Raw genomic sequence first — 17184 nt, 5'->3', positions numbered from 1 at the left:
CTCCTTGTCCAGATCTATTCCGACCCCAACAATCTTCTATTCATTGAACTTTTTGAAACTTTGCACTTTTAGAGAGAGGTAAGGGATTGACTCTCTGTACACAGATTTGCAGAGGGACAATAGAGTTGAGGTCTGTTATTTCTCACCTCCATATATTTATTTATTTAAAACCTTTTTTCTGTTAACAAGCATGTTATCTCTGGAGACACAAATCCAGTTTGAGAACTGCAAAACTAAGCATCTCTGATGGTATCTTCTACCATCACTGAATCATAGATTCATAGATATTTAGGTCAGAAGGGACCATTATGATCATCTAGTCTGACCTCCTGCACAACGCAGGCCACAGAATTTCACCTACCACTCCTGCAAAAAACCTCACACCTATATCTGTGCTATTGAAGTCCTCAAATCGTAGTTTAAAGACTTCAAGGAGCAGAGAATCCTCCAACAAGTGACCCATGCCCCATGCTACAGAGGAAGGCGAAAAACCTCCAGGGCCTCTTCCAATCTGCCCTGGAGGAAAATTCCTTTCCGACCTCAAATAGGGCGATCAGCTAAACCCTGAGCATATGGGCAAGATTCATCAGCCAGATACTACAGAAAATTCTTTCCTGGGTAACTCGGATCCCACCCCATCTAATATCCCGTCACAGGCCATTGGGCCTATTTACCATGATCCCACTGGGTAGCTAGAAAGATTAACCTAAATAATCTATACAGAAGCCCCTGGAACCCCCCAAAATTGGGTCCCTAATCCATGAACTATTGGAACTCATTTACAAAACTTTTCTTAAATATTACATGACTATATTGTCTCATACTATAGAATTAGTATAATCCCTATTCCATGATGAGATATCTTTGAGCTATAATGTAGCTTAATTAAAACTATCTTTAGATAGGCTTTTCTCTTCAAGCATTTTATCAAAAAAACTTTTTTTTTTTTAAAATCATTGATTTTTAATCCACCCTGACGGTCTCTGTCTGATTCTTTAATTGATTCTGTCTGTTGCATAACTAATTTTGCAAGATTGGAACCAACTCAGGTGGTGGGGCATGATTGGTAAACAAGTGTTTCACAGTATTAGGATATAGATATTCATGCCTGTCTGTAAAGGCCTATACTCTAAGAATTTAGGTGTATTCTTATCACTTGGCTAATTATAGAGGTATAAAAGAATCAAAATCACTATCTGCTGGTGTAAGGGCCTTCTCTTACTGTGACAGTCTGAGGCCCTGTTCTTAGGCTAAGGCCTTTGGCTAAGCAGCAGAGGCAGCCATAAGCTGGGAAGCGAACAGTCACATCCTCACATTCCAAACTAGTCACATTGAAATAAGGTGCTATTGGGCTGTTAGGCACTATCAGGACAGGATTGTATTCCTATCACCTCCAGAGAAAGGGAAGTGCCTAGAAAATGTAAAAGGAAATTTAGTTTGATAGCATCCTGTCTGGCAAGAACTCACTTATCAACAGCTGGGATGTGAAACCCTCACTTCTGTATTGTCTTGTCATTATAGTTTCCACTTTGCTATTAGAAAAGGAGTACTTGTGGCACCTTAGAGACTAACCAATTTATTTGAGCATGAGCTTTCGTGAGCTACAGCTCACGAAAGCTCATGCTCAAATAAATTGGTTAGTCTCTAAGGTGCCACAAGTACTCCTTTTCTTTTTGCGAATACAGACTAACACGGCTGTTCCTTTGAAACCTGTCACTTTGCTATTGTTTGTCTGTATAATCTCTGTCTGGTCCTGTGATTGTTCCTGTCTGCTGTATAATTAATTTTGCTGGGTGTAAACTAACTGAGGTGGTGGGATATAATTGGTTACATAATCATGTTACAATATGTTAGGATTGGTTAGTTAAATTTCAGGAAAATGATTGGTTAAGGTATAGCTAAGCAGAACTCAAGTTTTACTATATAATCTGTAGTCAATGAGGAAGTGACTGGGTGGGGGTGGGCATGGGCATGGGGGTAAGGGAGATGGGAACAGGGAATGGGGGTAAGAAAATTGGAATCATGTTTTGCTAAAGGGGGAAATGAGAACAGGGAATGGGAGTAAGGAAGTTGGAATCATGTTTGGCTAAGGGTAGGAATGGGAACAGGGACACAGGTGTAAGGCTCTGTGGTGTCAGAGCTGGGAAGGAGGATACTAAGGAAGGAAACTGGAATCATGCTTGCTGGAAGTTCACCCCAATAAACATCGAATTGTTTGCACCTTTGGACTTCGGGTATTGTTGCTCTCTGTTCATGCGAGAAGGACCAGGGAAGTAAGTGGGTGAAGGAATAAGCCCCCTAACACACTATGTTAGGACTGGTTAAAGAATTATTTCATAATACTTTAGTAAAAATAATCAGGTCACATACAGATCGTCAGGACTCAAGTTTCACTATAAAAATTGGAAGAAATGAAGAAGAAGAAGAAGAAATGGAAGAAGAACCTAACTCCAGAACACAGTCCAACATCAAAGCTGCCAAACACCAAAGCTGTTCCAAAACCCTGCCAACTATATACTGTTCAGAAGCTGGAGTCCTGGACTACCTGATCCTGACTGGCCACCAGGAAAAGTTTGTTAGCCTTATTGGGAGTGGTGAGCACTGTACACTTAGCATGTGTATTCTGTCAATCAATTGTTAATAAATATAGGTTAAGGATATTATTGTGTAAGACTCTTACACTTGGAAAAGGCCCTGCAGACCGTAAAGCCCAAAGCCCACTGGAATGGGTGTTAGCCCGGAGCCCATGGAGGGGTAAAGTTGGGTCCCTTACTTCCTAAGTACCCAAAAGAGAGGAGGGGGAGTGAGAGCCCTAAATTGTGTGTGTAACAGGGGTAGCCTGGGGCACAGTGCGGGGTGGGAGGGCAGACTGGGGCACAGCAGGGTAGGATCGTGGCACAGCCCCAGGGGATGTAACTGGGGCACAGTAGGAGGGGGATTGTTGCATGGCCCGGGGGGAGAGGAGGGCTGACTGGAGCACAGCAGGGCTGTGTGGCCATAGGCAGTGTCTTTATGAGTTACTGGGGGGAGCTCAATCCCCTGCCCCACTCCAGGCCCTGCCCCCACTCCACCCCATTCTGCCCCCTCTCTTGAGCGCACCCTGCCCTCACTCCTCCCACAAGCTGCTAAACAGCTGATCTGCAGCAGATGGAAGGCGCTGGGAGGGATGGGAAGGAGCTGATCGGTGGGGCTGCCGGTAGATGCTGAGCTGCCTGTGGTTATGGCACAGGCCAGGGGAGGCAGCCTGGGCTTTGTGGACGGGGTTGTGCGTGTGGCAAGACCTGGGGAGGGGGGTCAGTCTGGGCTTTGCCAATGGGGTTGTGGCAAGATGGGGGGGGGGGGTCAGTCTGGGTTTTGTGGGGAGATGAGATGTGTCAAGACCTGGGGGGGGGGGGGGAGAGGATGTTCAGCCAAGAGCACAGTAGGGAGGTCCTGGCACAGGTCAGGGGCAGCCTGGGGCACAGCAGGGATCATGGCCCTCAGGGCAATTTACGGGCAGTTTACGGTACACAATTGGGGTCGTGGCGTAGCAGTCGGCGGCCCAAGGTACTCAAGGGGTGGGTGTCACAGTGCACAGCAAGGTTTCACTGGGGATACGGGGGGGTTGTGATGCAGTATGGCAAGGTGGGGTGGGCATGGGGGTTTGTGGCATGGGGGGCACCATGGGGTGTGCAGGGGATTCATCAGAGGGGGTGTGTATATATATATATATACACACACACACATATATAGGTTTTTAGCTAGTGCTAGTCAGAGCCCGCCCGTAGCACAATGCTGGGGTGACACGGTGCTCTCTGTGTACTCTGCCTCATGTCTCGCAGACAGGGAGGCTGCCCTGGACAGGTGGCAGTTTGACAGCCCAGCGTTCCCTGCCTCCAGTCAACAACTCCCCTCAGGAGGGGCGCCCCGCCCCCTCCGAGCCAGTTCTAACTGGCTCTGTGATGGCAGTCACTCTCCAGCTCGCGCACCCAACTTCTCAGTTCGAATCCAATCGCTATCTCTTGACCCCTCCCAGGCTGTGCCAGGAGGAGGAAGCGCATGCGCACCCCTCAGTAATCCCAACAGGACGGAGAGGCAATCTGTAGGGGTTGACGTAGATAAGCACCCCACGGCCTTTTCCTCCCGCCCTTCCTCGGTTTGGCGTTCTTTTCTTCCTGATTGGTTGAAATGCGCTGTTCGTCCTGTCAGCAGCCGGGAAAAGTTTCCCCCTATTGGTTTGATTGAGTCGGGCGCATGCGCAGTCCATATTATGTTTTGGTGGGTGAGTATGTCTCTCTGTCCCAGTCCTTGTGTTGGGCGCGTGCGCTGTCTGTTCCGTGAGCTGGGTCTCTAGGCTGGCGCGCACGTACCATGTGTGTTTAGCGCTTAGGAGGCGGCGGGCTCTGGTTTGCCGGATCTGTCTCCGCCCCCCTCGAAGAGCTGCGCGGTTGGAGCGGCCAGGGGTGGGCTCCCGGCCATTACGGGTCCGGGGGTAGTGAAGCCCGGGCTATGACCTGCTACCCGGGCTTCCTGTGCGGCTGCCGCTGCGCAGCCAGCCGGGCGGCCGCCCTGCGCTCCCTGCTGAAATACCAAGCAGCGCCTGCAGCTTCGTCTCTCCTGGCCGGGCTGCCGCTGCCCGGCGGGCTTCAGCGGCGCCTCCTCACGTGCAGCCGGCTGAGCCGGGCCGAGTCCTTGCTCCCCTCCTTCGCCGCTGCCGGGTTCCCACCCCAGGGGCTCCTCCAGCAAGAGCGCTCAGGCTCGCCTGCACCCGGACCCTTCGCGCTGGGCCCGAAGAACTCTTCTGGGTTCGCCCTGTCGTGGCTGGATCAGCGGCGGGGGAGGAGCGCGGGGAGCGCGGGGCTCGCTTGTGGCGGGGGGTTCCGCCCCTCCCGGGTCGTGGTGGTGGCCAAGACCACCAGATACGAGTTCGAGCAGCAGCGCTACCGCTACGCGGGGCTCTCGGAGGAAGATCTCAAACAGCTGGTGAGTGCGGCACAGCTCATTACCCCCAGCCAGGCTGGTACCCTCGCCCCTACGTCCTCAGCGAGCAGGATGCCCACCTAGGGTAATCTCAGCCGCTGCCACCTGCTCCAGCTTCACCCGTTCAGGGAAACAGGCCAGATTAGCCCCTGATAAAGCTCACTTTTCAGGAAGCACAGGCAGGTCTATAGGCACCTAGAGTCAAATAAATGTGAGATCCTTAACACTAAATAAACTTTCAACAACATTGCCTTAGCTCCAGCCCCACAGGTGGGGGTAAGGAGGTGCACTGTTACCATTCAGTTTGAGAGAAACAAGGTGGATGAGGTAATATCGTTTATTTGACCAAATTCTGTTTGTGAAAGAGGCAGGCTTTCTATCTCTGTGAAGCTCAAAAACTTGCCTAAAGAAAAGGAGTACTTAGAATTATAGAATCATAGAATATCAGAGTTGGAAGGGACCTCAGGAGATCATCTTGTCCAACCCCCTGCTCAAAGCAGGACCAATCCTCAATTTTTGCCCCAGATCCCTAAATGGCCCCCTCAAGGATTGAACTCACAACCCTGGGTTTAGCAGGCCAATGCTCAAACCACTGAGCTATCCCTCCCCCCTTGATCGGATGCATAGTGAGCTGCAGTTCACGAAAGCTTATGCTCAAATAAATTGGTCAGTCTCTAAGGTGCCACAAGTACTCCTTTTTGCGAATACAGACTAAGACAGCTAAGCAGACTAACATGGCTGCTACTCCAAAAACTTGCCTGTTTCACCAACAGAACTTGGTCCAATACAAGTTGCTACCTTACTCACCTTATCTATCTTATTTCCTGGGACCAACTAGGCTACAACAACACTACAAACAACCATGCAGTTTCACACACTGTTTTCAGATGTTAGCACAGGGCTGCAAAGCTTGGGTTACAAATACGTTAGGTGACCAGTTTAGATTTAAACACCAGTGTTACTAATTGGTTTAATGAAAACAAATTATATAAAGCCTCTTTCAGCAAAATCTAGACTATGTGAAAGTATCCTGATAGTAGGAAGTTGAATACAATTGAACTGACCATCATTGCTCAATACCAGCTAGGAAAATCCTTTATGGATTATTCACCCAAGTAACAGAAAGGGAGATAATATGTCAAGGTAGAAACATTTGCTGGCAGCAGCCACACAGCCAGGCACACAGTACAGTCTTTGTGCACTTGTTCTTAAAGTTTGAGATTATTGGGGCCAGCTCCATCATACAAACAGTGATTCCTAATCCCTAGTATTCTAGGTGTTGGCCTGCCTAGTTCATTCATGAGCATATGCGTTGAACTAGGTGCTCGCTTCCCATTTATTATGTGTTTGAACTCCCTATCAAGCTTGGGCTGTCCTAACTTCTTAGTGACACTGTAGGCTGAAGTGCAGACGTTACATGGGAGATGTTGGATATTAGCTGATACAGCTTTGGTCTTAGGCCTTGTCTACACTGCCACTTTACAGCGCGGCAACTTTCTTGCTCAGGGGTGTGAAAAAACACATGTTAATGTTAGCATTTCAAGAGTCACTGCTGATGTTCAAGAAAGAACTTTGGTTATGGCTACACTACAGCTTATGTTGACCTACATTGTCACTCAGGGGTGTGAATTAGCCACCTCCTTGAGCAATGTAATTTATGCCGATTTATGTGCCGGTGTGGGTATGCTATGTCAGTGGGAGAGCTTCTCCTGCTGACACAGCTACCGCTGCTCAAAGGGGCTCGAGTAATTAACACCCTCACACCCCCCATCGGCTTAGAGCAGCTACACTAGAGAGTTTCTAGTGTAGCCATAGCCTCTGTAGTGCATTTTGAAAATATAAAGTAATTAACTGTTACAACTGTATTGCTTTCCTACTTCCTTAACAAGTGGGATGAATATAAAAGCGCCTTGCTCCATAAATAGAAGTAAAGCCTCTTTTTTGGGTTAGTTGTCTTTACCTTTTTGGTCTCCAAGGCTTCATTTGCACTGGAGAATTGAACAGCTTTAAATTGAACTGGTTTAAACACAGAGACCAATCTTGCAATGACTTAGGTACATGCTTAACATTTCCCACTAACTGTGAAAATCTTTGAATCTAGAACTGAAAACTTACCATAATACCATCTTTTAAAAATCAGAATGGAGCACTCTAAATCACTATACACTGTGAGCAGTCCCACCGAAGTCAGTGCATAAGTTCTTGTGGGATCCAGGGCAAAAATACAGCATACCTTGTCTTTCAGTTTCCCATTCCTTGCTTTCTACCCCTTGTCACAGAAAACTGCCAAGAAAAACTAAAAGTATTCCTTCATCATAACACCTTAGAAAATGAAAACTGTATTACGCCAGTAATAAGTGATTCTGACTTCAGAGGGAGAAATGACATAGCCACAAAAAACTGTTTAAAGGAGTCCTGCATAGTGTGTTCTCCTGCTTGCATGTTACATTAGAAATATCAGGAAAGTCAAGTCTGGCCTTCCCTTTTGCTGGAGGTAATATTGGGGATCACTTAGGATGTTTTTTTTTGTGATTCCTTGCCTTAACTTATGTGGCAAATAGTTTTTGAAAGTGCCTGAGTGCCACTGAAAGTCAATAGGACTGAAGAGCGTAAGTCACTTTTGAAAATTTCCCCCTGAATATTTAATTTTTCTTTGTCCATTGATTAAACATTAAAGTTAAATGCTTTTAAACAAAATTTTTAAACAGTGTTACTAAAATTTTTTCCTGTCATTGTTCAGCTTTTACTTTCTTGGCCTTTGTCATCTTTTCACTAGTCCTCCAGTTATCAGTCTTTAAAGCTAGATGGGACCTGAATTTCTAATGTAAATTAAACACATATGAAAAAACTTCAGGAAAAAAACCTTTCAAGTCGTCTTTATCATTTGTTCAAAAAAAAAAAAAAATAGCATCCCCCCAAAAAGGGCACATGCCCATTCCAGCCTCCCCTACTGTGCCTTGCTGCTGTGATGCCACTCGAAGCCCTGTACATGGATGGGTTCACTTGTGTATTTGTTGACAAACTACTTGTATCAAATTTTTTCCAGCTGTCATTGCAGTAATAGGCTGATATCCTTATACGTTTGTTTGCATGACCTCCCCATATGTTCTGTACTTAACTGTTTATTCAAGCATTTACGTTCCTGTAACTATCCCTTTAAAACCCAAATGGTTGTAAAAAGGAGAAATCTTCTACATTTTTACCATTCTACTTACTTCTAACATTTCCTTCATCTTGAAAAATGGAATTAATCACTTTCACTGTATTGTGATGGTGGTCTTAAAAATGTACTCAAGATGATTTTTTGCTCCTTACTGAGTATGTCTTACATGAAGTAAATATCTCCAGAAAGCACTTGCTTGAGAGGATTTAACTGCATGTTGGACATATGTATGCGAATTTCATTGCTTCTATGGAAGGTGACTTCGCAACCTGAGGAAATTATGGTTGTCAGCTTGCCCTTAATCCATTTTTCTGTCATCTCAGGAAGAAAAGCATTCATTGAGATAAGTAAGGGTTTGACATGAATGAGCAAAAATAAAGACACTAGATTTTAGGCTTCCTGTTCTAGCTCTTCATTGTGTCTAATTATAAACTTGGTATCAGTTTTATCCAATATTTAAGAACAGTGTATAGTGTCTAGGGGCTCCGTTGCAGGGAATGTATAAACTGGTATCTGTATACAAAGTAGTAACGAACTCTTTCTCGGCATTAGTAGGTTTTTTAGAACCATGTATGCTTTTCAAAGCATTCCATGGGATTTAATCATTCAACTCTCATTAATATCAGTGGGGCAGTCTTCAGTATCTCAGGGCATCGGTAGTCCCTCCAATCACAGTCAGGAGGACATTGCAGGTGCTTCCAAGAAAGACAGTGTCCTTTGGCTCTGCCTACCTGCAGCATCTGCTAATGGATAATTATTTTGATGATGAGCCCAGAACCCTGAAGTAGATCTGATTAAATCCACCTTTTCAGAGACAATCTTTTGCTTTTTCTTTCTGTATGTAGTTGAATTCATTTGAATTGGATGTTGAAAATGGAAATAAAAGTATTTGATTTTTGTTTCATTTGTATAGTTTCCTATCCTACTTCCATGAGAAAATGCTGAGGTGAAAGTTTCTTTTCTAAACAAAGTAGGAGAAACTAAATTCTTGCACCAGTATAAGGGAAATACTTACTCCAAGTTCTTCTAATTTTAAAGATAAAAGGTCTGTCTCTCTATTGGACTAAAGAAATCTGAGCAAATTCATTCTGAGGTTCAAATGGCACAATTGCTGCTGCTATCTCTTACTGAGTTCAAAGAACTGGTTCAGGGTTGTTTACCTGACAGTCATCTTTAAGTAAAGTTTCACACAGGAAGTACCTCAGATAATGAATAGAGAATGATTACTACCAATACAAGGTTTCAGAATAGCAGCCGTGTTAGTCTGTATCCGCAAAAGAAAAAGAGTATTTGTGGCACCTTAGAGACTAACAAATTTATTTGAGCATAAGCTTTCGTGAGCTACAGCTCACTTCATCGGATGCATCCAATGAAGTGAGCTGTAGCTCACGAAAGCTTATGCTCAAATAAATTTGTTACTGTTAGGGGGCTTATTCCTTCACCCACTTACTTCCCTGGTCCTTCTCGCATGAACAGAGAGCAACAATACCCGAAGTCCAAAGGTGCAAACAATTCGATGTTTATTGGGGTGAACTTCCAGCAAGCATGATTCCAGTTTCCTTCCTTAGTATCCTCCTTCCCAGCTCTGACACCACAGAGCCTTACACCTGTGTCCCTGTTCCCATTCCTACCCTTAGCCAAACATGATTCCAACTTCCTTACTCCCATTCCCTGTTCCCATTTCCCCCTTTAGCAAAACACGATTCCAATTTTCTTACTCCCATTCCCTGTTCCCATTTCCCCCTTTAGCAAAACATGATTCCAATTTTCTTACCCCCATTCCCTGTTCCCATCTCACACACCCACATGCCCACCCCCACCTACACCCAGTCACTTCCTCATTGACTACAGATTATATAGTAAAACTTGAGTTCTGCTTAGCTATACCTTAACCAATCATTTTCCTGAAATTTAACTAACCAATCCTAACATATTGTAACATGATTATGTAACCAATTATATCCCACCACCTCAATTAGTTTACACCCAGCAAAATTAATTATACAGCAGACAGGAACAATCACAGAACCAGACAGAGATTATACAGATAAACAACAGCAACGTGGGAACTATAATGACAAAACAATACAGAAGTGAGGATTTCACATCCCAGCTATTGATAAGTGAGTTCTTGCCAGACAGGATGCTATCAAACTAAGTTTCCTTTTACATTTTCTAGGCACTTCCCTTCCTCTGGAGGTGATAGGAATACAATCCTGTCCTGATAGTGCCTAACAGCCCAATAGTACCTTATTTCAATGTGACTAGTTTGGAATGTGAGGATGTGACCGTTCGCTTCCCAGCTTATGGCTGCCTCTGCTGCTTAGCCAAAGGCCTGAGCCTAAGCACAGGGCCACAAACTGTCACAGTAAGAGAAGGCCCTTACACTGGCAGACAGTGGTTTTGATTCTTTCTTTTATACCTCTATCACTAGCCAAGTGATAAGAATACACCTAAATTCTTAGAGTATAGGCCTTTACAGACAGGCCTGAATATCTATATCCTAACAGTTACCAATACAAGGTATTACTGTTTGGCTTTGCTGATGGCTTCCTGAGACTATACCAAATACCTGGCAGGCGTGTTAGCTCACCTAAGAAGTACAAATGCAGCCTTGTGGTTCAGTTATAAACAGAAGCTTTTGGCTATCAGGGCTCTATGCATGTGTACGCCTCTTCATCAGATTGTGAATAAAGTTCTTAAAGCTTTTGTGAGGAACTACAGTTATCCCTCACTTAACACTGCTTTCTTGATTTAGAAGTGAAGTCTAATCCTCTTTGGAAGTACAGTCCTTCAGTCTTTAAATGCTCTTCATGTGCTTTCTGTGGTCACCGCCAAGAGTGGAGATCCACTTGAACAATTCACACTGGAGAAGAAAAGGCTACCTGCCTGTCACTTGAGTTCCCCAAGCCTATGCAAATCCTCACTCTGCTTCTTCAGTCATCAGATGGTAGTTTTCTTTGGAAAGGAACTGCAGGTGATTAGTACTGCAGTCGCTCATATGCTTGCACCAGATATTTGGGTCTAAGACTACGGCTACACGCACAGCTTACAGCAGAGCAGCTGCATTGATGCAGCTATGCCACTGTAGCGCTCGCTGCTTGTGCAGATGCTCTAAGCCGATGGGAGAGGGCTCTCCTGTTGACTGAATTACTCTAGCCCCCACGAGTGGCAGTATAGTGCTGTTCACACTGGCGCTTAGGTTGGTGTAACTTATTTCACTCGGGCTTATTCACACCCCTGAGTGACATAACTTATAATGATATAAATAGTAGTGTGTGTACACAGCCTTAAAGAGAGTACAGTAGAACCTCAGAATTACAAACACCGTGGGAATAGAGGTTGTTAGTAACTCTGAAATGTTTGTAACTGAACAAAACGTTATGGTTCTTTCAAAAGTTTACTACTGGACATTGACTTAATACAGCTTTGAAACTTTATTATGCAGAAGAAAAGTGGTACTTTTGACCATTTTAATTTAAATGAAACAAGCACAGGAACAGTTTCCTTACCTTGTCAAATCTTCTTATAAATTTCCCTTTATTTTTTTTTAGTAGTTTACCTTTAACACAGTACTGTGCTGTAGTATATAGTATTTGCTGCTTCACACACCCACCCCCCCCACGCTGCCTGATTGTGTACTTCTGGTTCCAAATGAGGTATGTGGTTGACCGGTCAGTTCATAACACTGATGTTCATAATTCTGAGGTTCTACTATGTGTGGGTCGCTCTAACAATTGCCTTCTAGATGGATCCTGGTGGCTCATGACACCAAAACAGGCACTCAAGAGAGTGCAGATAAATGCAATATGCTTGGATTCCTGAGACACATTCTTGTTCAGTAACTTTCCTTTCTTACAAACAGCTTCTGGCTAGAAATTTAAGTTAATAATAGGGCAATACTGGAATTCTTTCTGGAAAGAGGCAACTGTAGCCGTTATAGACTTTAAGATTGTTTGAAGAGTTATTCCCATTTCCCACTAACTACCAAAATCTTTGCATCCAGAGCTGTAAACTTACCATAATGCCATCTTTTAAAAAATCAGAATGGAGCAATGCCAATCACTTCAAAGCTTAGCAAAATTGATATGAAAATTTGTGCTGCTGCAACTCTAGATCGGCATTCATAATGAACTAAATTATAAATGCTGGCCTCTTTTTAAAAGCCACAGTGGTAGACTATCTTACTCAAATTTTACAAAAGTGCTATAGAGAAAAATATTGAAGATTAAGGTCCTGATTCTGCAACCACTTAAGCAGGTGTGTAATTTTAGTTGCATGAATAGTCCTGTTGTCTTCATTTGGACTACTCATGCTTAACTTTAAGCATGTGCATAAGTGTCTGCAGCACAAGTGGTTAAAATAACATTTTCATTAAACTTAATGGCATAAAATCTTTGTAAATTAAAACCAAAATTGTTTGTGTTAGAAATAATTTTATTTAGCCTTTTAATACTTTACAGTTATGGTGAAGTTTTTTTTTTATACACTTGCTAAAATTATCAAGTAACACTGGAACACAATTCCTAATGACTTCAAACTGCAAATCCTGATGGAGTGTACCTTGGTGGAACATTTCAGCTTTCTTGACTTATGGAAATTTTAATATCAAATTCAATTCTTGACATGAAATTTCGTAGTGAAAAACTATGTAAAATCTAAAATTATAACAATTAGGAAACTAAAGAAAGAGAAGCATAAAACATGCACTTTAATAATTTAAGATAAGTTGGGAAGGCAGTAAAGAATTAGCAAAATGTTAAAATATTACATTTTAATAATTTTTGTCCTTTTTAGGAAAAAAATTGCTTTGATTCAGTGTTTAGAAAGAATTAAAACAGCCAGTCTGATGACCGCTCTTGGGACATAACATGTGAAAATTAGGACTAATCTTGGTCTACCTGGGATTGGTTTGCTGTAATTAATAAAACTACTGCATATTTTTTTTACAAGTGCAAAACCTTTTTACAGGACCTTCATAATTTTTGTATTTGACTTGTAACATTTTTCTTAAGAAGTTAATCTCTTAAGATTTGCTCAGTAAGAGCATTATGTAAAAGGCTTTGTCTGGCTTAATTTTGTGGACTAGCTACAGGCGTTTCTGGCAATGAGACATTAGGAAAGATTTACATCAGTAACTGTCAAAGAGAAGAATAGTTTTGTAGCTAAAGCACAGGACTTAATCAAAACCTAATTTCTTTACTCCAACCAGTAGTGTAACCTTGAGTAAATTACTTCTGTGTCTGTGAAATAGGGGATAAATGATGCCTGCCTTACATGGGTTCTCTGAGGATCAGTTAATTGTTTTGAGGTCCTCTGAAAAGTGCTAAATAAATGCCAACTATCAGTGGACCAGATTGTTGGTCCATCTAGTCCAGGAGTGGGCAGACTATGGACCGCGGGCCATTTTAAGCTGGCCTGTGAGCTGCACCGCGTGGCTCAGACCTGCTTCAGCCGGGGCGCTGGGTTGGGGGCTGGACCACACGGCTTGGCCCCGCTCCGGCCGGGTTGGTGGCCGCACCACGCGGCTCGGTCCCGCTCCGGCCCGGGTTCCGGGTGGGGGCTGTACCACGTAGCTCCTAGAAGCCACGGCATGGCCCCGCTCTGGCTCCTACGTGCTCCAATGGGAGATTCAGGGGCGGTGCCTGCGGATGGGGCAGCGCGCAGAGCCGCCTGGCCACTCCTCCGCATACAAGCCAGAGAAGAGACATGTCACTGCTTCCGGGAGCCGCTTGAGGTAAGTGTCGCTCGAAGCCTGCACCCCGTGAGCCTCTCCCCACGCCCCAACCCCCTGCCCCAGGCTTGATTCCCCCCGCTCTCCAAACCCTTCGATCCCAGCCCGGAGCACCCTCCTGCACCCCAAACCTCTCATCCCCAGCTGCACCCCAGAGGCCGCACCTCCTCCCACACCCCAACCCCTATTTTGTGGGCATTCATGGCCTGTCATACAATTTCTATTCCTCGATGTGGCCCTCGGGCCAAAAAGTTTGCCCACCACGATATTCTGTCTTCATTGGTGTCCCATGATTGATTCAGAGGAAGCTCAAATTACGCACTGATCCCAGTAAGCAGTTAGCCATTCTCATATTTGAGCATAAGCCATCAGATATTTTTGGCTGTTAGAGCAAGAGTTCTTGTGTTTTTCATAGTGTTACAATTGCAATCATAACATCCCTGTGAAAGTTATTACAATTGCTTATGTCGAAAATGCGGAACTTTTTTCAAAGAGGATTTATTTATTGCATTAATAAGTTTGTTCACTCTTCTCCATCTCCCCCTTCCATGTGTTCTACTTCTCTATCTGGTCCCTTTCCCCATTTTGCTTTCCTTACTCTTTGTATGTTTCCTTCTCCCTCTCCCTTGGATATGTTGACTGATGGTCATGTTTCCTTTTCCTTTAGATGCTCCTCTTGCTGGTTTCTTCTCTTCCTCTTATATACCAGCGGCACATACTAGAAGCACCTAGGCTGGCTCACTTCCAGCTGCTCAATAGGTCTTTAAGCTCCTTATAATGAAGATGCTGTACACTTCTGGAACAAGGCTGAAATCTAGTAGTGATCAGCCAGCTCTTTGTGGGTGCCTACAGGTTCTCTGTGAACCTTAGTTTTTATTTATATTATTATTTCAGTATGATATTGTAAATATTCTATTATGTGCAGTATTCAGCCCATTTGAACAGCCAAGCATTTGAACATTCTGGTCTTTACTCTTGTCTTTGTACTGTTCACCTTGATAGACCCAAAACATTCAGTTGTTAGTATGTTCCAGCACTCAAGTGTTATCATTTATGAAGAATTTCCAAGTTTAGTACCTGAAGTCTCTGCTAGCTTTTTAAAAATATATATCTATCTATATATCTATGCAGTACTTTAATTTTCCTGTAAAGACATGGATTTAAAATATAATATCTGATCTGGATTGAATGATCTTTTTGGATTTAATGAAATCCACAGATTACCCAGGTTGTAGAATCCAATATGCCCTTACATTTTTAAACTTGTTACCAAGAATTGGCCAGTTTTTACAGACTTAAAATACTTTCTAAGTATGCTTTCTAATAGAAGCCATCTTTGAGACAGTTACTTGATAAAAAAAACTGTTTCTCTTTTTGTTCTGAACTGCAAAATCAGAATAGAATTAGATCAACTTGAATTATCTCCTTAGCAATATGTTGGTTCAGTGTGCCCTGGTGACAGAGTTCAACCGTTGCTTTTTTCATATTTGAAAGAAAATTCAGTGTGTAAGGAAGAGGACAGAACATGACTTCATTGGTACTTAAAAGGCCTAGGATTTTAGCTGGTATGATTTTAAAGACAATCAAAATCTAGAGGAAGAACTGTTTAGATATCTTTCTGCTTGTGTAGTTAAAGGTGGCAGTGCACTGTGGATCCTGTAAATAGCTTATTTTTATTTCTTGATGCCTAAGTGCTGGTAACACTAAGTACTAAGATAACAAAAACAACCTCTTCTCCCCCCACCACCATGTACATGTATGTATTATAGGTAAGGCTACAAGTTGGTCACGGATTCCATGATTTTAAGTGACCTCCATGACTTCAGCCCCGGCAGGGCTTGGGCTCAGGCTGTCAGCCCTGGGCGGCGGTGGGGCTCAGGCTTCCATGATTTATTGTTTATTGCCCACGACCTGCCTGTGACTTTTACTAAAAATACCCATTACAAAATCTTAACGTTAATTATAGGTGGTTCAGGTAGCAACATATGTCGTTAAGTTTGCCTGACGTTTACCATTGTAAGACCGTGTTTTCAGTTACTTATAACTGCCAAATTTAAATTGTTTGGGCTGAAATTTTCAATGTCAGGTCTGACTCTGGCTGAATGTTCTTGGAAAGTTTCAGATAAAATGGTTCGCCCATTTCTGAGAATAAGATTAAGGGAAAATACTTTACCTATTTTACAAATCTTACGTCTGTTTCACTGAAAAGCTCTAGTGCCTATGCTTTGGAGAAGGGACTTGATATTTGGCAAGGGGGTGGTGGTGTTTGTGGCAGGATGTGCTTCTTAGGATTCCTGTGGGAGAATTGCTCAGATTTGGCCAAGTTATAAGCCTCTGAAAAGTCTGTTTGCACATGTTCATAGGTTTGTTGGTTCAGCTGCTAAATTGTGACTGTGCCATTCCCTCAGAGCTCCCACATGACAGACCACATGTGCCATCAGCTCAGAGTTACTGAGCATGCTCCAGCCCAGGGCTGCAGGGGCTTTCCCCGTACCTTCTCTCAACATTTGGGGACCATTGTGGTGCCAGTACTGGAATTGAGAGCAGACAGATTTTTCAGTGTTCTCATTGGTCATGGAGCTGGTGCCCAGGCATTGAGAAGGAGGCATCCTGAATCTAATGTAGAGGTGTGAGGGGAAAGGGACAAGAGATGGGGGTGTGGAGCAGCAGCTGGGAGGGATAGCAGCAGGGATGGGAAAGGGCAGGTGCAGTGGAAAGAAGAACATGGACTGGGAGGACAGGACCAGAGGTGAGGGTCGTTATCGTTCTACATGATTAAATTTTTTTTCATTTATTTTTCTACAGTGCTCTTTTGTAGTTTTTGTTCTTTACAAACACTGACGAATTTACCTTCAGAACACTCCTAGGAGGTGGTATTGCTGTGCCCCATTTTACAAAGAAGTGTCAACTAATTTTGGTTGCCTGATTTGACACGCCTAGGAGCTGATTTTTTGGAGTACTTAGTATTTTACACCACTTCATATATTCAGAGCAGAGCTTGCATTGATCTTAGTTGCAGTTCAGCACTCAGCATTTTCTGCATCAGACCCCAAGTGTTTCATGTTCGGTAACCAGAAAATGAGGAATACACAGAGGCCTGCTGTGAAAATGTTTGTTTACATGTCATATCCAGCTTCACATAAAAACCCTGTGGCAGAGACAGGAATAGAAACCAATTCTCCAGGAGGGCAGTAAACTCCCTAAACCATTAGGGGGAGAGTTTCTCTACCTGCCATCTTCTCCTTTACTTTCCAAGTTTTGCAACAAATGATGCAGAGGCGCTGCAGCCAACAGCCTTCTTTATTACACAACCCTGATTCATTCCCAT

The 17184-nt window shown here is 43.6% G+C and overlaps 1 protein-coding gene across 6 annotated transcripts in view; it reads left to right on the top strand.

The window, feature by feature from the left end:
• The first annotated feature begins 4305 nt into the window (after window positions 1-4305).
• Window positions 4306-17184, top strand: part of NADK2 (NAD kinase 2, mitochondrial) — a 68429-nt gene continuing 55550 nt past the window's right edge. For 2 of the 6 annotated variants that reach the window (XM_048851505.2, XM_048851504.2), the window contains exon 1: window positions 4310-4962. In XM_048851505.2, the coding sequence (XP_048707462.2) occupies window positions 4489-4962 (474 nt within the window). In that variant the 5' untranslated portion in view covers window positions 4310-4488. Of the gene's footprint in view, window positions 4963-17184 lie in introns of all 6 variants that reach the window. The other 4 variants (XM_048851503.2, XM_048851502.2, XM_048851508.2 and 1 more) reach the window with 3 other exon arrangements.

Source organism: Caretta caretta, chromosome 5 (genome assembly GCF_965140235.1).
Source record: "Caretta caretta isolate rCarCar2 chromosome 5, rCarCar1.hap1, whole genome shotgun sequence".
Lineage (NCBI taxonomy): Eukaryota > Metazoa > Chordata > Testudines > Cheloniidae > Caretta > Caretta caretta.
Note: the sequence above shows the minus strand (reverse complement) of the source record. Positions and strands in the feature narration are given on the sequence as shown.